We start from the raw sequence: 20,976 nt of genomic DNA, 5'->3' as shown, positions 1-20,976 counted from the left end.
GTATTTCTAGTATGGAAGTTATTTATTTAATGTATTTATTTGGTGTCTAAGCACCTTAATAAATTTGCTAGTGAGTCCTAACATTTTTAGTAGGGTTGTTTAGATTTTTCTAGCTAGACAATCACACGCTGCACAAATATAATCTGATATTTTCTGGTATTTATTGAATTATATTTCTAGATTACCTGACACTGAGCCATCTTTTAATTCCTGGAATAAATGCTATTTGGTCCTATGTATTTCTCCGTTGGCACAGTGATGAATTATGGATGCCCATTATAAACTCTGCACTTACAATAATAAATGAAATTGGTCTGTGATGAATTACTTATTTCAGCTTACAATTTTTCAACTTAAAATTCTTCCTCTTACCAGACACAGTGGCTCACGCCTGTCATCCTAGCTGTTCAGGAGGCAGAGATCAGGAGGATCGCGGTTTGAATCCAGCCCAAGTGAATAATTGGTGAGACCCTATCTTGAAAATAACCAACACATCGGTAACGTGATTTGGGTAGAGTGCCTGTCCAGCAAACGTCAGGCCCTGAGTTCAAACCCCAGTACTGACACAGAAAAAAAAATCTCCCTCCCTCTTTCTTTGTGGAGGTGGGGATCAAACCCAGGGCCTTGAACATTCTAGGCAGTGCTGTAGCACTGAACCATGTCTGCAGCTCTCCATGTGGTATTTAAGGCAGGCTAACTAAATGAATTGGGCAGATAGCTGTCATTTTCTATGGGGTGGAAACATTTAAAGATACTAAGAATTGGCAGTTCTGTAAAGGTGTGACCCCCATCTTGCTACTTTTTGAAAAGGTGAATATTAAATAACCTCTCCTCTGTAATGATTATCTTGTCAGGTTTTGTACCTTTTAGGGCAGGTGGCCATTCCTCTTAATGTAGATTTTGTTAGGATGATTATTTCGTCTAGGGTTTCAAATTTATGCCTCAGGGTTGTGCACACAATGTTCTCCTGTAAACTTTTAGTCTCTCAGGTCTGTGATTATGGTTCCCTTCTCACTCCTATTGCATCAATACTATCATATTTTTCTATTTTTCAACCAGAGCGTTTACTACTTTGACCAAAGACTGGATTTTTGCTTTATTTTTCCTACATTTGCTGTACTTATATTAAATGTGTTAACTTTCTACTTTTTTCCCTCTCTTTCTCTCCCCTTCCCTTCCTCCTTTCTTCCTTCTTTTGCCAGGGTCTTGCTACATAGTCTCAAACTAATGATGCCTCAGCCTCCTAAGAGCTGGGATTACAGGTAACCACCATGCCCGGTTTCTTTATCCTTCTAAAATCTAAAATTTGGTATTTAGGTCATTATATAATTTTTCAGATAATTATCTTCTTTATCATGTTCAGGCTGTATCCATTCCTTTCCCTCCTCCTCCTCCTCCTCCTTCTCCTTCCTTCCTTCCTTCCTTCCTTTCACAGTACTGGGGCTTGAACTCAGGCCCTTCTCCACCACTCCACCAGCCCTTTCTTTTCGTGATTTTTTTTTGTGTGTGTGATGTGCAAATAGGGTTTCGCAAGTTATTTGCCAGGCTGGCTTTGAACCATGATCCTCCTGATCTCTGCCTCCTGAGCAGCTAGGATTACAGGCGTGAGCTACCCTCTCGCCTGGCCTCTTGCATTTTCTCTTAATAGTCTGTAGCTTGGTTAATTCTTTCCCCACATAAATAATCTCGTTCATTCAGTCCACAAGTGTGTAGATTTCCACCTCATCCTTGAAGACTTTGATGGACTGTGTGTGAGGCTATAAATGGTTCCTAGCAACTGACTCAGCTTGACTCAGTCAGACTCAATGTCTGCCTTTGGGTTGGGTGAAGATATTCTAGTACTTTCCTCCACGTGCCTTTTTCTTCTTCTGGAACTGGTTTCTGTTTCTCACTTTCTTGAAATGCTCTTGTGCCACTATCAGTCTCTCACAGCTCCATTTCTTCTCTGCTTGTCCCCAAAGCCACAGCTTCTGGAACTCGGGTGTCCTGTTAGGGCCCAGACAGGAGAGGAACACCCAAAAGGTGCAAGATCCTGCAGCCAATGGCAAAGGGAAGTGTGGTCTTAGAAAAAGCAAGTTTTTATGGTTTCTGAGTCCATGCTTACTTGGCTTTGTTGTAGTGATGCAGAATATCATGGCATGCCCCTCACCTCATAGCATGTGGCGGGGGGAGGGAGAGAGAGAGAGAGAGAGAGAGAGAGAGAGAGAGAGAATCCCCCTAGCCAAGCACCCCCTTCTCCCAGGGACACCCTGCAGTCACTTCTCCTCATCTGGGAAGGTCACAGGGCTTCCTTCACTTGCTGGGTCTCCTCCAGCTCCATCCATAGGCTAAGGTAAAGGAAATGTTGAAAACCTTGACTTTGGTGGAAATCATTTTATAACTTTTCTGTAAGTCTGAATTTTAAATTTTTAAAATTTATTTATTTTTGCACTTGGGTTTCGAACTCAGGGCCTCGGGCTTGCTAGGCAGGTGCTCTACCACTTGGGCCACTCCCCCATCCCTTTTTTGCTTTACTTATTTTTCAGATGGGGTCTTGTTTTTTGCCCAAGGTGGGCCTCAGACTGTGATCCTCTTTCCCCTCCTGCCTCACTCTCCTGCCCCAGGGGCCTCTCAGGTGCCTTGGGGACTTGTCCCTTCCCTCTTTGCCCTCCAGCTGCTCTTGCTCCTCCCCAGGACATCCTTCCTGGCTCCTCTAACTCCTGTGTCCTGCCCACACCCAGTGCCCCTGAGGCAGGCTAGAGTTAGGGAAAGTTCCAGACTCATGGACGAGCACTGCCTTTCTGATTGCCCATCTCTGGCTCAGGGACTGCCCTCACTTGTCTGGGAGGCATCCAGGCCCCTCCCCACTCAGTGGCTATTGATGGAAGTCACCTGGTTCTCCCTTCCCGTGGGCAGGGGAGAAAGTTCTGTCCTGAGTCACACACATGAGGTATTTGTCTCCCTAAAACTTACATTATAGGGGTGGGAGGTGTGGCTCAGTGGTAGAGCGCTTGCCTAGCATGTGCTAAGGCCCTGGGTTCAAACCCCAGCACTGCAAACAAACATAAAACCATTTCAGATATATTGAGATAACAGACTGGGTAGAGAAGAGAGAGGGATATAAAACCACAAAATAGGTTTTAAAAGCACGTGAAGAGCAGAAGCACACTCGCTTGGCTTCTGGCTTCCCCCTGGGCCTCACCACGCTCCCCTTTGTATTTCCCTTCCTAACTTTGAATAAACTCCATTTACAGCCACATGTCCTGCCATGGATTCTTCTCCACAGGACACAAAGAATGTGGAAGTCTTCTGATCACAGACTGCACCCCACTGCCAACACCTCATCCTGTCCCCACCCCCCCCCCGCCCCGATCACTTTTCTGCTGGGAACAGAACCCTGCCCTTGCCTCCTTTGCCCACCATTCCCCATCTTGTGCTCCCCACAGGTGCCCCCCCCCCCTTGAAAACACTCCCACCAGCTTGACTGTGCCCCCCAGACCCAGAAAGCCAACCTCATTCTGGATCATAGGAAAGCGCAGGCATTTTCCCAGCTGGCCTTGGCCTTCGGCACCTCCAGCATCCTGGTGGGCTCCGTTATGGTCAGTAGCTCCATTGTAATCATGCTCTTGAAACAGAAATGTGAGGTCACCCCCAAAGCCTGCCTCCCTCCTGAGTCGTGGTCTCTCCTCCTGGAGCCTTTGGACTTGGACATCAGTGCTGCCAGGGCTGGAGAAAGTCTCTGTCCTGCAGTATGTAAGAGCAATAAAGTTGATGAGGAGGTGTCTGCTTTCCCCATTCCTGCTGCACGCACGGAGTACACACACCTGTCCACAGGGCCCTGCGGGAGCACCTTGTCAGACACTCAGTGAACATTTACTAGGAAACAGAGTCAGGCTCTGTTTTAAGCCTTGTGGTTCAGTCCTGAGTCACACACATGAGGTATTTGTCTCCCTGAAACTTACATTACAGGGGTTGGAGGCGTCGCTCAGTGGTAGAGCGTTTGCTTAGCATGTGCTAAGGCCCTGGGTTCAAACCCCAGCACTGCAAACAAACAAACATAAAACCATTTCAGATATATTGAGATAACAGAGTGGGCAGAGAGAGAGAGAGAGAGAGAGATGTAAAACCACAAAATAGTTCGAAGTCAGCACAGCCCAATAGAACTTTCTTCTAGAATATTCTAGGATCCACACTGCCAAACATGGCAGCCACTAGTCCAGGGTAGTTGTTGGTGCTTGGAATGTGGGCAGTGCAACTGAAGAGCTTAATCTTTTCTGCTCTAGAGCTATGGTTAAATTTAATTCCCCACATGTGGCTGCGGTACTGGGCGGCACAGTTCTAGTGAGTGACCAGTGTCACGAGAAAGCAGAATGAAACTGGGGAGCTGGAAGAGGGCCGTAAGAGGGTGTGGCTCAGGAAAGCCCCTTTCTGGGAGCCAGAAGCTGAGCCCTGACCTGAAGTGAAACAGCCATAGAAAAGTCTGGAAGAGATCCAAGCAGAAGAACAAGCACAAGGACTCCTAGGCGGGATGGAGCCTGGTTCTTCTGGGGAGAGAAAGAAAATCAATGGGGCTGTGACCACCCCTGAAGGTCACAGTGACAGAGGTGGCTTTTCAGTGAGAGGTTTGTTGAAAGAAGGTTGAGTTCCATGTTCCCACTGCATGTAAAAGGTCTCTTCTATAAGAGAAGAGAGAGAAAAAAAGAAACCAAGAAAAAAAAATTTTTTTTTTTTGGTATTGGAGTTTGAACCCAGGACCTACACCCTGAGCCCCTCTACCAGCCTGTTTTTGTGATGGGTTTTTTTGAGATAGGGTCTTACGAACCATTTCCCCGGGCTGGCTTTGAACCACAATCCTCTTGATTTCTGGTTCCTGTGTAACTAGGATTACAGATGTGATTACACTGGTGCCTGGTTCTTTTTTTTTTTTTTGCAGTACTGGTGTTTGAACTCAGGGTTTCATGCTTGCAAAGCAGGTGCTTTACTTACCACTTGAGTCACATCTCCAGCCCTTTTTGCTTTGGTTATTTTTGAGATCAAGTCTCCTTTTATGCCTAGGCTGACCTGGACCACAATCTTCCTATTTATTTTTTCTACATAGCTGGGATGACAGGTACACACCACTATGCCCAGCTTTTATTGATGGAGATGGGGTCTTGCTTTTTGCCTGGGTTGGCCTTGAACTGAGATTCTCCTGATTTCTGCCTTCCAAGTAGCTGGGATTACAGGTTTGAGCCATTGCACCTGGCTGGAATATATATTTATATATATAATATGAATAAATATATTTATTTTTTGGTGGTATTGAGGTTTGAACTCAGGGCCTCATGCTTGCTAGGCAGGCTTTCTATCACTTGAGCCACTCCGCCAGCCCTTAGGATCTCTTGAACTATTTGTCTGGGCTGGCCTGGAACCACAAGTCTCCTGATCTCTGCCTCCCGAGTAGCCAGGATTGCAGGCGTGAGCCACTGATAAAGACCTGAGAATATAAAGATGTATAAAAGGATTGAAATTTCAGATAATAAAGAGCCCTGCCCACTCGTGCCAGTTGGTGAGGCCAGAGCCCTTGAGGTGCTTCAGAGAAGCAGTGTGACTGGAACAAAGGAACCGGGGAAGAGCAGGAGGAGGGCTCAGGGGAGCAAGAGGGCCTCATCACCGAGCCTTGGCCTTGGTTGCCCGACGAGGACTTTGCTTTTAGCTGGAGTTGAGGTGCAGCCAGGGCAGGGCGTTGAGCCAGGAGGGCCCGATCTGGCTGCAGGTGGGAGACTGTGGAGCAGGGACAGGAGTAGGAGCAGGAGCAGGGAGGAGGCTGCTGGGATATTGAGGCAGGAGGGGTGGAGGCTGGGAGAAGAGGAGGAGAGAGAGTTGGATTTGGGTTATGACCTTGAGATTCCAGCACAAGGACAGCCTGGCAATTTGCTGGAGAAGCAGAGGGCTCTGCACCAGGCCTGGGATGTTGACCTTTCCAATCTGGACAAAGCCAGGGAAGGAGCAGAATGTGGGGGACCTGGCTGTCAGCTCAGCCAGCCTTGGGGCAACACCTTGCCCCTTGTTCTGGGACCCACCACCTGCCCTGAGCCTGCCCTGAAGAGAAGGGAGAAGCCAGGTCTCTACCTCAACGTTCCCAGAGGAAGTGACGGGAGTGAAGGGCACTGCTGAGCCCACTATCTTATCGGGGAGATGTAAACACACACCAAAAGTCACGGTCACAGTAAGGTCCCTCAATCAGCAAACACTCCCTGGGGCCAGCCTGGGCGGTGACTGAGACGTCTTGCATCCTGTCCTTGCAGAGTCCAGAGTGGTCATGAATCTCACCACTTAGGGCAGCCCAGAGTGCTCAGGACTGAGACAGGGAACCTGGGGGGTCGGGGGCCGGGGGACCAGACCCCTCTAGGGCGAGGGCCAAGGTTTGGGGGGGAAGCCACACCTGTGCCTAGCCCAGAAGACGAGCAGTTGAACTTGATGGGGAGGCAGAGGAAATTGCACGGGCCATGGTCCTGGAACCACCACTTTGAAAAGTGGAAGATCTGGGCTGATGTCTGAAGGGGAAAATGGCACGAGAGAAGGAGGAGCGACTGCCAGGGGTCTGCCTCATCGGGCCCTGGAGGGTGTTCAGTCCCTTAGTGTGCCAGAAAGTTCTTTTGAAATTCCCCTTAAAACCCACTCAATGTTCCCTATTTAATAATCCATCCTCTGGCGCTTCTTTCGCAGGAAAAGAAAAAAGTTTCAATTCTGACCACTAATGGTTTTCGAAAAAGCTTCCAAAGACCGGTGTGCCCCAGGCTCAGCAAGGGACCTGTTGCTCCTGTGGTAATTGAAGCCTGTCACATTTGCTATGTTCTGTGAGAAATCCTTGTCCCTGAGTTGGGCCAGGAGGTGGGGACTATAGATCATCAGGGAGCCAAAGATTTGGGGGCACTTCGCACTTTATCCAGAGGATCAAGAGGTGGACAGTGGAGAGGGTGAATTCGAGTGCAATGTCCCCCACCCAGCACACAACAACAATAATAAAAAAACAGGTGGACAGATGGCTCTGTGCCCCCTCCCAGAGGGGTGGTTAGTACTACTTGGACACCTAATGCAGTTAGAATAAGTTGCATGGGCAAAACAGCCCACCCTTAAAGACGCTGATTTTTTTTTTTTTTCTTTTTTGGTGGTACTGGGGATTGAACTCAGGGCCTCATGCTTGCTACTCAGGTGCCTCTGCCACTTGAGCCATGCCGCAGCCCTTTTTCATTGGTTATTTTTTGAGACAGGGTCTCACTGGGCCTTGATCATCTTATTTATGCCCCCTGAGCATTTCGTATGATAGGCAAGGCCAGGACCACCATGCCCAGCTATTGGTTGAGATGGGGTCTCTTGAACTATCTGCCCAGGCTGGCCTCACAAAATCCTATCTCAGTCTCCCAAGTAGCTAGAATGGCAGGTGTGGGCCACTGTGCCCAGCCTCTGTTGATCTTCTTATCTATCTAGGACAATGTAGCAATCATCAAATTTGGATGAAGGGTAGGCAGGGGTTATTTTACTATCTCTATAACCTATAGGTTTCAAACATTTAGAATAAGAAGGTGAATTTTCCAATAATATAGTAAAACTAAGAAGTGAGAATGAACACTGTGAGTTGAGTTCAGGGGGGCACCCTCTTTTGGCTGAGGTCTGGTAGGGTATCTTGGTCAACCATGGTGTCTTCTCTCCCATCTGTGACTTCATTTGGGGGTTCCTTGGTCTTTGCAGACACGACCCTGTAGTTGCCCCAAGCCCTGGGCATTTTGGGGGCAGAGGTCAGGGTGGAGGTGGTGGAGAACATCTGAGGCGTTCCCAAGGTCTGAGTGCCCCTCCAGCCTGTCCAGTGCTCCAGGTCCTTTAGTGGATATTCCCAGCAGTTAATGACATAAGTCCTGTTGCAGAATCAACAGTGTTTGTTAAGCGTCTACCGTGTGTTGGGAGGCTCTGTTTGGGGACTGCGTGTAGGACAACAAACACAACCAAGTCCCAGTCTTCCTCTCATTGGGCCAGATGGACACGAAGCAGATAAAAATTACATGCAATGTCAGATGGGAACCAGAGGTGTGAATGGGCCAAGGGCAGAGAATGGAGCATAATGGGAGTGCATATTGCAGGATGGACTCTTGGGAGAGGGGACGTTGCCCTGGGACCAGAAGGAGGTGAGAAGAGCCATGCAGACAGCTCAGGAAGAGGGTCCAGGCTGGTGGAGCTGTAGTGCCAAGATCCTGAGGCAGGAACAACCTTGGTCTACAGAAGGCATAGCCAGGAGACCAGTGCCCATGGAAGCAGGGAGGAGACTGAGGCAGGAGAGCTGCTCCTCCGGAACCACGTGCCTTTTATTCTGAGCAGGAAGGGAAGTCTTGGGAAGGTTATGAGCAGAAGACTGACGCAGCTGTTCTACACCCCTGGCCAGGCATAAGGAGCCCAGCCAGGGTGCAAATGGTACAGTGATGGCAGTCAGGGTGACTGCACCCTGAACAGCCGCCTCTCTCAGGGTCTCCTAGAGCCAGCTGGGGACAAGTGGCTGGGTGGGTGTGGGGGGGGCTCAGGCTGTCTACCAGCTTTGACTTCCCTGGGTGACCAGCTCCTGAGGAGAAGGACATCACCAAGGTGATTGTCTTATCAGGTACACTGGCACCTGCCCTTGGAGACACACCCACTCTGGGAGGCCAAGGCCCCTACTGTCCCACCAGCCCAGTCCTTCACTGCTGTCCCAGAGGTCCCTGCCCTGGGGGACTTGGAGGGGGCTCCCAGACTTCCTGGCACCTGGCAGTAAGCATCAACATCAAACTTGGACCAGGACCCTTGGACACATCTTGTTCCCACAATATGTTCCTCCATCTGGAACCCAGATGGGGGCAGGTTGGGGTGGGGGCAAAGAGAGCCCTGAAAGCCCTGATGACTGTAGCTTCCATTAATGTCCACTTTGAACCTCTCTGAGCCTCAGTCTCCCCATCTGCAAAACGGGAATAAAATAGTCACCTTCATAAGTGACCGGACATGTGCTATGTAGCTCACATGAGGACATTCTGCAGGTGGCCTACCTGGTTATAACTCCTCACACTACCTTCTCCTAGCTTGGAGACCCTTCCATGCCTCAGTTTCCCCATCTATAATGGAAAGTTAAATAATTTAATACACAAAAGCCCTCAGCACAGTGCCTGGCATGGGCATAATGAGCACCGCATGTTTGCTCTTTGTGCTGTTCCTGTGACTGTTCCCATTGGCTCCTGTGCTGAGTGGTAGATTGCAATGGGATGTAGGCAGGTTAGGGCAGCTGGTAGGAAATGCCTGGGCTGTCCTGGCCTGGAGGTCACTTCAAGGAGCCCTAATCAGGTGTAATCAGCCAGTTCTGTTCCACCCCCACCTGCCCTGGGTATATCAGGGCTCGTCCAAACCCTGGGCTCTGTCAGGGCCAAGGAAGGGACAGCACAGGCCACCATGGGGAAGGCAGTGAGTGGGACCCAGGGTCAGGGGCTGGAGGGTGAGGGCAGGGGTCCCACATGCATCTGATGCCTCCCCTGCTCCATTCCATCCCTAGGAGAATTACGAGCTATATTCAGTGGAGCTGGGCCCTGGCCCTGGTGGGGACATGGCCGCCAAGATGAGCAAGAAGAAGGCGGGTGGTGGGGGAGGCAAGAAGAAGGAGAAGCTGGAGAACATGAAGAAGGAGATGGAGATTGTGAGCCTGGGGCCGGGCATCGTCGGGGCGGGCTGGGGCTGGAAGGTGGGCTCTGGGCAGGGGAGGGGCTGGTGAGAACCAGGGTGAGTGTCCTGTCCCCCACCACACAGAATGACCACCAGCTGTCAGTGGCTGAGCTGGAACAGAAATACAGGACCAGCGCCACCAAGGTGAGCTGGGCACAGGAGGAGAAGGTGGGACAGAGAGGGAGAGAAAGCATTCAAGGTCAAAGTGTGTGTGTGTGTGTGTGTGTGTGTGTGTGTGTGAGAGAGAGAGAGAGAGAGAGAGAGAGAGAGAGAGATGGGAGATGGGGAGAGACAGAGAGGGAAGGGGACAGGGTGAGAGGAAGGCCCTCTAAACCCCACCAACCTCCCTCTTGCCACTCTGTCCTCAGGGCCTGACTGCCAGCCTGGCAGCTGAGATACTGCTGCGGGATGGGCCCAACGCACTGAGGCCGCCGCGGGGCACCCCGGAGTACGTCAAGTTCGCCCGGCAGCTGGCAGGAGGCCTGCAGTGCCTCATGTGGGTGGCTGCTGCCATCTGCCTCATTGCCTTTGCCATCCAGGCCAGCGAGGGTGACCTCACCACTGATGACAATGTGAGGAGCCAGTGCTGTGGGGCAGACTCTGGACTTAGGGACTGGGGTACAGAGGACATTCAGCCTGGACAAAGGGACATAGACTGAGGATACAGAAACATCAAGATGAAGTTCTGAGACACAAGTCCTGGGGGACAGAGATAAGTGAGATATGGCCCAGAGCCGAGGACATGGGTCACAGGGGCCCTGGATGAATCTTGTATAGGGGGACACAGGTGGGAAACACAGAAATGCAGTGTGCAAGATATGGGACTTGGGAAATAGGACATAGGACAGATTAAGGACACAGGGTATGGGGGACACTGGGACTCAAACATGGGACACCAGGGCAGAGAACACAAGGAACATAAGACATAGGATACAGCACATGGAGAAATATGACACTAGACATAGAGGTAGAGCAAAAAGACATACAGGACAAGGGGTCACGGACATGTGACAGGGTCAGAATGAAGGACCTGGGGACTCAGAAACTTGTGTGACATTGAACAGAGGCTTGAGAAGTCACAGGACAGGTGACACGGGACAGGGACTCAGAGGTACATAGACATGGGGACACTAACGATGGAGGACACGCAATATGAAGTCTTAAGGGGATGAGAGGACACAGGAACTTGTGGGCACAGTGGGTGGCATGCAGATTACTGGAAAGCTAGAATACAAAATTTGGGACACGGGGTGTGGGATGTAGAGACCTGAGGAGATGGAGTGCAAGACTCAGGGGACTCGGGAAACAGGAACACATAAGACCAAAGAACACAGTGACACGGGGCAATCCATAAGCCCAAGAAACGTAGTGACACGGAGCATAGGCTGCAGGACATGGAGATATGGGAGATCCAGGACTGAGCAGCCAGGGAATACGGGATTAGGGACAGAGGGGCACAAGGCATGGAAATACCGGGTCGACGAATGCAGGATGTGGAGAACATGGGGACGGGACTCAGATCACAGGGAACGGTGTATGAGGCGTCCTAGTAGAGTGGGGAAAACCCTGGAGGTGACCTCAAGAACACCAGGGAGCAGGTGGTGGCCCCGGGCAGAAGCTTCCAGTCCCTATGCATAATCCCGCGTCCCCCCTCCCCCCGCCCTGCCCCAGCTGTACCTGGCCATAGCACTCATCGCGGTGGTTGTGGTCACTGGCTGCTTCGGCTACTATCAGGAGTTCAAGAGCACCAACATCATTGCCAGCTTCAAGAACCTTGTGCCCCAGGTGGGTCCCCAGCCCCTGGCCTCTTCAGACTCCAGAAACCCCAGACTCACCCAGGAAGGCTCCTGCCGCCCCTTTCATCAGACCCAACCTGGACCCATCAACGACCTCCATCTCTCCCCGATGGCCTCAATTCTCCCTGTCCACATCGTGCTTAGCAGTGTCCACCCCCACCCCTGCCCCACAGCAAGCCACTGTGATCCGAGATGGGGACAAGTTCCAGATCAACGCGGACCAGCTGGTGGTGGGTGACCTGGTGGAGATGAAAGGCGGGGACCGTGTGCCAGCGGATATCCGTATCCTGTCAGCCCAGGGCTGCAAGGTGGACAACTCCTCGCTCACTGGAGAGTCCGAGCCCCAGACGCGCTCGCCTGAGTGTACACACGAGAGCCCCCTGGAGACCCGCAACATTGCCTTCTTCTCCACCATGTGCCTTGAGGGTCTGTGAAGCCCCTGCTTGCCCCCCAGTCCCCACACCGCCTTCTCCACGCTTCCCTCTGCTACCTTCAGTGACACGCATCTCACATCCCCAGGACAGCCGTGGAGAAGGCACGCCGCTTCTCTTCCACCTGCTATGCCACCCTCTTCCCACCCCACGCTGCTTCCACTGAACTCTGCCAGCAAACCCCTGCTGCTGCCCACCTCACCCTGAGCCGCCCTCTTGTCCCTGCTGCAGGCACAGCGCAGGGCCTGGTAGTGAGCACAGGTGACCGCACCATCATTGGGCGCATTGCGTCACTGGCCTCGGGGGTGGAGAATGAGAAGACACCCATCGCCATTGAGATCGAGCACTTCGTGGATATCATCGCGGGCCTGGCTATCCTCTTCGGTGCCACATTCTTTGTGGTGGCCATGTGCATTGGCTACACCTTCCTGAGGGCTATGGTCTTCTTCATGGCCATTGTGGTCGCCTACGTGCCAGAGGGGCTGCTGGCCACTGTCACAGTGAGTGGGGGAGCAGAAATGGCCACAGTTTGGCAAGAGTTTATCCATCTGTTTGCTCATTCATCCGGGCTTCCCCGTCACTTCCCTTCCTGTCCATCCCCCACCTTCCTGGCATCCATTCAACCAGGCTGCTCAGGGCTATGTCTGGTGCCACACCCGAGGGCGAAGAGACAAATAGGCAAGGTCCAGGATGGGCAGCCAGCGTGTAACGGTGCCTTCGACAGTCAGCAGCCAGTCTAAGATGAGTCAAGAGGAGACTTGAGATTATTTTTTTTCTTGTTTTGATTATGCTGATAAGGGAAGGCCCAGAGCCAAGGCTGGGGAAGCTTAGGGAGTTTATCCGGGCAGACTGGAGAGGGTGCAGGCTGGGCAAAAGCTTGGGGGCCAGAACAAGCCTGGTGGCTCCCTCCTCTAATCCTAGCTACTCAGGAGGCAGAGATCAGGAGGACTGCATTTCGAAATCTGCCTGGACAAATAATTCGTGAGATCCTACCTCGAAAATACTCAACACAAAAGAAGGGTTGACAGTGTGGTTCAAGCAGTAGAGTGCCTGCCTAGCAAGCATGCTGCCAAAAACCAAAAACCGAAAACCCACAAGCCTCTTTTGCTTCTTGGCAGAATTGCACTTGCAGTGCAGTGGCTGAGGTAGAGGGTCCCCGGTGCTGTGAAAGGAGAAAGGGGCGATTGGGGGCAGGGATTAGTGCCCATATCTGCCTTTCTCTTCTCTCCCCAGGTCTGCCTGTCCCTGACAGCCAAGCGGCTGGCCAGTAAGAACTGCGTAGTCAAAAACCTGGAAGCGGTGGAGACCCTGGGGTCCACATCAGTGATCTGCTCTGACAAGACGGGGACCCTCACTCAGAACCGCATGACTGTGTCCCACCTGTGGTTTGACAATCACATCCACACAGCTGACACTACGGAAGACCAGTCAGGTGTGGAGGTGCGGGGGACAGGGGCCGGGGTTAGGTTCCAGTTGATAGTGGAGGTCTGAAGGGGGCCTGGGGAAGGTTTTGCATTAACGGGGAGGGGACTCAGCTCCCGTTTCACAGAACGTTCAGTATTGGGCCTGGGAGAAGGCCCCGTCCTGGGGTATGAGGACAGGATCGAGTCCCATGCAGGCCGATGGAGGGGACTCGAACTGAACGCAGGGGGATGGGCTCGGTTCTGGTCCGGGAGATCCGACCAGAGGCCCGGACGCCTGGTCTTCAGGGCAGACTTTTGACCAGTCCTCGGAGACGTGGCGGGCGCTGTGCCGGGTGCTCACCCTATGCAACCGCGCCGCCTTCAAGTCGGGCCAGGACGCGGTGCCCGTGCCCAAGGTAAGAGCCGGAGTGCAGGGGGCAGGGACTTGGGGGGACTCCAGGAACCCGGCGAAGCCGGGCCCGACCCTGACCTCCGTCCTCGCTCCCAGCGCATCGTGATCGGAGACGCGTCCGAGACTGCGCTGCTCAAGTTCTCGGAGCTGACGCTGGGGAACGCCATGGGCTACCGCGACCGCTTCCCCAAAGTCTGCGAGATCCCCTTCAACTCCACCAACAAGTTCCAGGTGCGCCGCTGATAAGGCCGGCCCCGCCCCGCCCCTCGAGGCCACACCCACATTTAGGGCGGGCCTTCGCGCCTAGTCCCCCGCCTCTCCATGGCCAAACCCCGCCCCCACCTCTCGTCCTGCCCACTGCCTCAGCCAGCCTATGGTTAGGCCCCGCCCCCGCCGCCCGTGGCCCCGCCCCCAGCCCCGCCCCTCTCCCTCCACAGCTGTCCATCCACACACTGGAGGACCCGCGCGACCAGCGGCACGTGCTGGTGATGAAGGGCGCCCCCGAGCGCGTGCTGGAGCGCTGCAGCTCCATCCTCATCAAGGGCCAGGAGCTGCCACTGGACGAGCAATGGCGTGAGGCCTTCCAGACCGCGTACCTCAGCCTGGGAGGCCTGGGTGAACGCGTGCTTGGTGAGACCCGCCCTGTGAGGGGCGGGGCGGGGCGGGGTGGGGGGGGGTTACCGGTCCCCGAGGAGGAGGAGCTAGCACAGACCCCACCCCACCCTGACCAATGCATCCTTACCTGGCTGGACCTCCACCTTGCAGTGTCCTCCTCTTGACCCCGTGAGCTTCCCCAGTCCCTGCCTCAATTCAAGACTTTCCCAAAATCCTCGATCTGATGTTTGACCTCCCCCAATTTTTGTCTTGGCCCCCCCTAAACTTCCTTAACCCCTGCCTCTACTCTGGAAAGCACAGACCTGTTGTCCAATTGTGGGTCTTTCCCTTTGCTTGTGGTGTGACCTTGGGAAGAAGGGTTCCCTGTGCAACCTCAGTTTTCTCATCACCCCATGGGGGTGTGCCTCACCGTGGATGAGGGTGGATTCAGGTCCTGCAGATGAAGAGTTCGGCCCAGGGTTGGCCCATCCCTAGCTGCTTGGTGCAGGGGCCCTGCGAGAGTAGGGTCTGCCCAAACTCCTCCCTCACTGCCCTGTTTCCTGGCCAGGCTTCTGCCAGCTGTACTTGAATGAGAAGGACTACCCGCCTGGCTATGCCTTCGATGCGGAGGACATGAACTTTCCAAGTAGTGGTCTCTGCTTTGCGGGACTCGTATCCATGATTGACCCTCCCCGGGCTACCGTCCCTGATGCTGTGCTTAAATGCCGCACAGCAGGCATCCGGGTAAGCCACTGGGGAGAGGACTAGGCAAGGGCGAGGTCAGAGGATGGCAGTATTTGGGAGTGGGGAACACTGTGACAGAAACCCACCCGCAGTGGTCATAAACCAAAACATACTGGTTCATGACCCTGGGGGCTTGTAGGGAATGAAGCTTCAGGTACAGCTGGCTCCAGGAGCTCAGCATCCTCCCTAGGCATGCCATTCTTCCAGGAGTTCAAGTATTCTCTCACCTCAGGGCCTTTGCTCTGCTATTCCCAATACCAGGAATGTGCTTTCCATGAATTTCCACATGGCCAACTCCCTGACCTTAACAATTCCCTCCGTGGACAAAATTAAGTTGGGCTACCACTTCATGCATTGAGCCTATCCCGTCCTTCAAACACGCTATATAACTCATTTGTTTAGTCTATTTTGTTTTGTCTCCCTCACCAGAATGTCAGCTTTGCTAGGACAGACATGGTTGTCTGTTTTGTTCCAAGCACATAGCAGGTGATGCTTGCTTGAAAAAAATGAACAAGGGTATCAGCAGATGTCTACCTGGGAGGATGGGGAGACTGGGCTGACCTGAAAGGGTCAAGGGCCGGCTTGTCCCCCTCCAGGTGATCATGGTGACGGGTGACCATCCCATCACAGCCAAGGCCATCGCAGCCAGCGTGGGCATTATCTCAGAAGGCAGCGAGACAGTGGAGGACATTGCTGCCCGCCTCCGTGTCCCCGTGGACCAGGTCAACAGGAAGTAAGCCCTCCTCAGCCTAACGTGGTTCTCCCTATGCCTCCGGCAGGCTAAGGCCCCAGCAAAACCCTCCTCCCTCCCCAGGGACGCGCGTGCCTGTGTGATCAATGGCATGCAGCTGAAGGACATGGACCCCTCTGAGCTAGTGGAGGTGCTGCGCACGCACCCCGAGATGGTGTTTGCCCGCACCAGCCCCCAGCAGAAGCTGGTGATTGTGGAGAGCTGCCAGCGACTGGTGAGAGCCTGCTGGTGAGGGTGGCAGAGGGGCCAGGCCGGCCCTGCGCTGGCCTCTTGTTGACCACCCACCCACCTGATCCTGCCTGCAGGGTGCAATCGTGGCTGTGACAGGGGATGGTGTGAACGACTCCCCCGCCCTGAAGAAGGCCGACATTGGTGTAGCCATGGGCATTGCTGGCTCGGATGCTGCTAAAAATGCGGCCGACATGATTCTGCTGGATGACAATTTTGCCTCCATTGTGACGGGCGTGGAGCAGGGTCTGGGCCAGAGCAGGGGAGGGGCCGGCAGTGTGGGCGCAGGAGGCAGTGGTCTGGGAGGAGGCTGAAGTGCCTGCTGTGTCCCCACAGGTCGGCTGATCTTTGACAACCTGAAGAAGTCCATTGCCTACACATTAACCAAGAACATCCCAGAACTGACGCCTTACCTCATTTACATTACCGTCAGCGTGCCCCTGCCCCTCGGGTGCATCACCATTCTCTTCATAGAACTCTGCACTGACATTGTGAGTCCACGGTCCCAATGCCCTCACTCCACATGTGGCATCCACTACATACACCCTCAGACGGCCATCATGGACCAAGACACTCCGTACTCTTGATACAGAGTGACAGTCATGACATGTGCACACATCAATAGACAGCCAGAAGAGACACAGGAGTGGGCAGGCCGGGACAAGCAGAGGTCTTAGCAGACACAGGCATCCAGTCAAACATGGATCACAGACAGACACCCCTAAATGGATGTGGACCCAGAGATCCCTCAGACAGACCCCATGGTAGAGGGACAGAAAGCAGTCCCAGATGCAGCCCTGAAAGCCAATGCATGGTTGTGTTGACAGATGTTCATGTGACAATACTTGAATAGCACAGCAGTGGTGGGCCCCTGCTGATTTACTTACCGTGGCCCTCACAAGTGCCCTCAAAATGGGCTCTTTTATGGTCCTTCTCTTCTTACTGATTCACTCACGGAGACTCAGGCAGGCTGAGTGGCTTGCCCCAGGTCACTCTACTAGTAAATGACGCAGCTGGGATCTGAGCCAGGCAGTTGTAGGGCTGGGTCCCCTGTTCAGGGTACTTTGCTGCCACTCAGGAGTCACAGACAGATGAGGGGAACCCAGAAACTCAAGAGACACAGAGATAGTGGCAAAGACATAGAGACAGAGACATTGGGACAAACAAAACAGAGACAGTTATAGAGAAAGAGGTTGAATACAGAGATAAAGAAACAGAATAAGGGACAAGAAGAGAGAGACCAACAAGAGAACAGAGAAACCCTAGCTGCTGCAGGACCCCAGGGACCAGAATGTAAAAACACAGACAGAAGGAAAGGAGAAGAGGAGGAGATGGGGAGTAGGCGACGGGGAGGAAGAGAGGGCAAGCAGGAGAGCCAGTGACTGGAATAAAAGCAGACATTTTAATGGAGTTGGCCAACAGGACATGTCACATGGGACTCAGACATACTAAATTGCACAGGGGCCAGCTGGACTCAGGCTGTCCAGGTCAGTGGCTGTGTGGTCGCTGCAGATCCTGTCTTTGTTCTTGGCTGGAGGGTGGGGTGACTCAACAGTATAGGGGACAGGGGCCCAGGCAACCCTCAGTCCACTTCCTTCTGCTCCTGGCCAGTTCCCTTCCGTGTCCCTCGCATATGAGAAGGCTGAGAGCGACATCATGCACCTGCGTCCAAGGAACCCCAAGCGTGACCGGCTGGTCAATGAGCCCCTGGCTGCCTACTCCTACTTCCAGATTGGTGAGCACTGCGGGGCGCTGCTGTCCTCCCTCAGGCTCCCTGAGTCTCCGTGTTTGCATTTGATCTTGGGTTTCTGTTCTCTGTATCCCTGTCTGTCTATGGTGGTCTCTCTGGTCCCTGCTCTGTTCCTTGGTCATTGCCTTGACTTTTTGGTTTCTCTGTATGTCTCCCCTCCACCTGCTTTTGTTCTCTCTGTCCCTGTCTCTGTGTACGTTTCTTGCGTTTCTCTAGGGGCCTGTGCATGACTTTGTACCTGTCCTTGTCTGTGTTTCTACCTGTCTCTATGACACTTTTTGTGTCCTTGATGCACCTTGATGTGCATCTCTGTGTTCCTGTTTCCCCATGCTCCTGCCCATGTCTCCGTCTCTCACCCTATCACTCTATCTGTCTTATTTCTTCCTCAGGTGCCATCCAGTCATTTGCTGGCTTCGCCGACTACTTCACAGCCATGGCCCAGGAGGGCTGGTTCCCTCTGCTGTGTGTGGGGCTTCGGCCACAGTGGGAGGATCACCACCTACAAGATCTGCAGGACAGCTATGGCCAGGAATGGGTGAGCCCCTGTCTGCCCATGCCATCCCAGGGCTCTCTGGTTCCCAGTGCCACCTGCCTGGGGTCTTACCCTCGCTGCTTGAGGGGCCAGTTTAGCCACAGCCTCTCAGGCACCCTGGCTCTGCTGATGCTGGAGAAGGGGCCTTTCCTGTGCTGTCCTTGGCCTGCCCATTTCTGATGCTCTTAGCTGCATGTGGCCTCTCCCCACCCTGACAGGAGTGGAACAGTCCCTTTTGTCATTTTCCTAAAGGATCAGTCACAGAGTACTGGCATGGAGCACAGCAAGATGTGTCTAGTTTGTCCTAAAGAGTAGCAGGTTACAGATTCAGATATTTCCCGTGATCATTTACTATCATGGTTAAGAATGCAGACCTTGGAGCCTGATTTCATGGTCTGGAGTTGCTCCCCACAGGCTGTGTGATTCTGGACAAGTTGCCTGGCTTCTCTGTGCCTGGGCTTTCTCTCCTATAAATGTCTAGCTCAGTGGATTTTAGTGTGTTCATGGACCAGCAGCATCAGCAGCACCCAAGAACTCATTTGAACAGCAAATTCTCAGGCCCGACTCCTCCGGGGCCCCAAAACTGGAGGGGGGTGGGTCTTCTGGGGAGTCTGATGCATGCTTGTCTGAACATCAGCCATGTACCACAAAGGTTCCTGGGAGATTGGATGAGATTATACACAGGTAACACTGGCTACCCAGAGCCCAGGTGTTACCTTCACCATTAGCCATACTGAAGGAAGGGCCTGTACAGTGGCCGCCCATAGGCTCCTGTGCTCTCTCTTCCTTAAGGGCCCACACCATCCCCTTTGCTGTCATCCTGGTCTGTAGTCACTGGACTCCTGCCCAAGGACTCCAGTTCCCTGGTCCTGGCTCCTTCCCTTGGGTGCCCAGGAAGCTACTTCTCTGTAGTTGTGAAAGCCATGTGGCTCGACCCACTGAGTGCCAGGCAGCACCATTCAGGCTGTTAGATACCGGGGTTCCCCCAACCTGGCAGCCCGGGCTGTGATGTGAGGAAAAATGTAGGGGGTTTATGGTGGGGGCGGCAAGGATGTGCCTGGGCTCCGATTGCTCTTTCTTGTCTCCTGCCCCAACCCCTGTCCACAGACATTCGGGCAGCGTCTGTACCAGCAGTACACTTGCTACACTGTGTTCTTCATCAGCATCGAGATGTGCCAGATCGCTGACGTCCTCATCCGCAAGACACGCCGCCTCTCTGCTTTCCAGCAGGGCTTCTTCAGGTGCCCGCGGGCCCCCGCCCCGCACCTTGGCTAGCAAGTGCCAGCACTGGACGTGGTGGGCTGGGTGCCAACTACAGATCCATGCTTATCAGCGGGCCAGGTGCTCCCCTCACCCCCGCCCCAGGGCCTGCTCTGTTTCCACTGCCCCTCACTGGGACCGCCAGCCCCAGCCCACCACTGCAGAGGCATGGCGTCTGGTGTTTAGAACCTCTCCTGGTTGCTGTGACTCCTGGCCTACTTTGGCCTAAACCAAGTCCCACCTGGTCCCCAGCCTGCCAGTCTGAGCCTTTCCCACCGCCCCCTGCAGGAACCGGATCCTGGTGATCGCCATTGTGTTCCAGGTCTGCATTGGCTGCTTCCTGTGTTACTGTCCTGGAATGCCTAACATCTTCAATTTCATGCCCATCCGGTGAGGGGCTGTGAGGTGGTGGCAGAGGGGTGGTGGCGTAGGACACAGCCGGGTCCACCCTTCACTGTGCTGCTTCCCTGTGTGTTCAGGTTCCAGTGGTGGCTGGTCCCTATGCCCTTTGGCCTGCTCATCTTTGTCTATGATGAGATCCGAAAACTTGGAGTTCGCTGTTGCCCAGGGAGTGAGTGTGGAGGCTGAGGCCTGGGGTGGGGCTAAAACACTCTCAGAGCCATTCCTGATCTCTGATCCTCAACCCTTGACCTCCAAGCCCTTGACCCTCTGTATGGAACTGCCCCTGCTCCCTTGATTCAGCCCTTGTTCCCTCTGCCTACATGCCCCCAGCATTAAGTTTCCTGTCTCTCTCTCTCCCCCAGGTTGGTGGGACCAGGAACTCTACTATTAGAGGGACAGCTGCCTTCAGGCCATCCCTGCATCCACTTAGGCAGGTGGGGACGGGGCACATGGGACCATCTGGCTGACTACCAAAACACATTCGCACCTGAGTCCCAGCCCCACCTCTGTCCGCATCTGCAGCCCATGGCACCCTACCTGTGGAGCGACCCCACCCACTGCTCTTCCCATCGTAAAGCAGATCCTGGGCACACCATCCTGAGATGGGGATGGGGCCTGACAGGGAGCGTGTGGCTCCTGGTGAAGTGTCCTGAGGATGCCAGTCTGGACAGGAAAGCGGCAGTAATAAAACTGTCCTGTGCTGACTGGACTTGTGTGGTGCCAAGCTCTACCTTAAGCATTTCTCGTCAGCACATTGATCGCTCACAGTCCTGCAGCACAGACTATGTGTTCAGGGTCTAGAACCTGGTGTGGCAGATAGCGGGGACTCCACCAACCTTCCTGGGGAAAATGAATCTCTTATTTCCTCGCTCAGGGTTACAGAATTTGAAGGCAAGCTGGGATGTGCTCACAAGTCCCTCTAGAGCCTGGCTTTGAATCACTGCCCTGTGCACCCACCCTGGAAACTCCTCTCTCCTGGGGGA

General features: G+C 53.6%; 1 protein-coding gene and 1 long non-coding RNA gene across 2 annotated transcripts; both read left to right on the top strand.

The window, feature by feature from the left end:
• The first annotated feature begins 373 nt into the window (after positions 1–373).
• LOC141417866 (uncharacterized) lies at positions 374–9,659 on the top strand. The gene is made up of 3 exons (XR_012442513.1): positions 374–463; positions 6,688–6,786; positions 9,524–9,659. It is a non-coding gene; the product is annotated as an uncharacterized lncRNA (long non-coding RNA).
• A 469-nt stretch (positions 9,660–10,128) lies between these two features.
• Atp4a (ATPase H+/K+ transporting subunit alpha) lies at positions 10,129–20,690 on the top strand. The gene is made up of 19 exons (XM_020167881.2): positions 10,129–10,262; positions 11,362–11,475; positions 11,660–11,912; positions 12,149–12,417; positions 13,151–13,349; positions 13,627–13,736; positions 13,829–13,963; positions 14,170–14,362; positions 14,895–15,070; positions 15,667–15,803; positions 15,885–16,035; positions 16,127–16,295; positions 16,386–16,540; positions 17,661–17,784; positions 18,189–18,334; positions 19,439–19,572; positions 19,880–19,981; positions 20,071–20,162; positions 20,356–20,690. Exons 1-19 carry the CDS (start codon positions 10,185–10,187, stop codon positions 20,382–20,384), a joined length of 2,766 nt encoding a protein of 921 aa, XP_020023470.2. The 5' UTR covers positions 10,129–10,184; the 3' UTR covers positions 20,385–20,690.
• Positions 20,691–20,976: the final 286 nt, after the last annotated feature.

The sequence above is a fragment of the Castor canadensis genome, chromosome 16, assembly GCF_047511655.1.
Source record: "Castor canadensis chromosome 16, mCasCan1.hap1v2, whole genome shotgun sequence".
NCBI classification, from domain to species: Eukaryota; Metazoa; Chordata; class Mammalia; order Rodentia; family Castoridae; genus Castor; species Castor canadensis.
The sequence above is the reverse complement of the archived record's forward strand: the minus strand, read 5'-3'. Positions and strand labels throughout refer to the sequence as shown.

What these genes read in the sequence shown, in the direction of transcription:
- Atp4a (XM_020167881.2), top strand. Translation starts at nt 10,185, where the DNA reads ATGTGGGTGGCTGCTGCCATCTGCCTCATTGCCTTTGCCATCCAGGCC. An exon ending in CACTACGGAAGACCAGTCAG is followed by an intron (nt 13,350 to 13,626) that starts GTGTGGAGGTGC and finishes CCTGGTCTTCAG; the next exon opens with GGCAGACTTTTGACCAGTCC. An exon ending in CCTGGGTGAACGCGTGCTTG is followed by an intron (nt 14,363 to 14,894) that starts GTGAGACCCGCC and finishes TTTCCTGGCCAG; the next exon opens with GCTTCTGCCAGCTGTACTTG.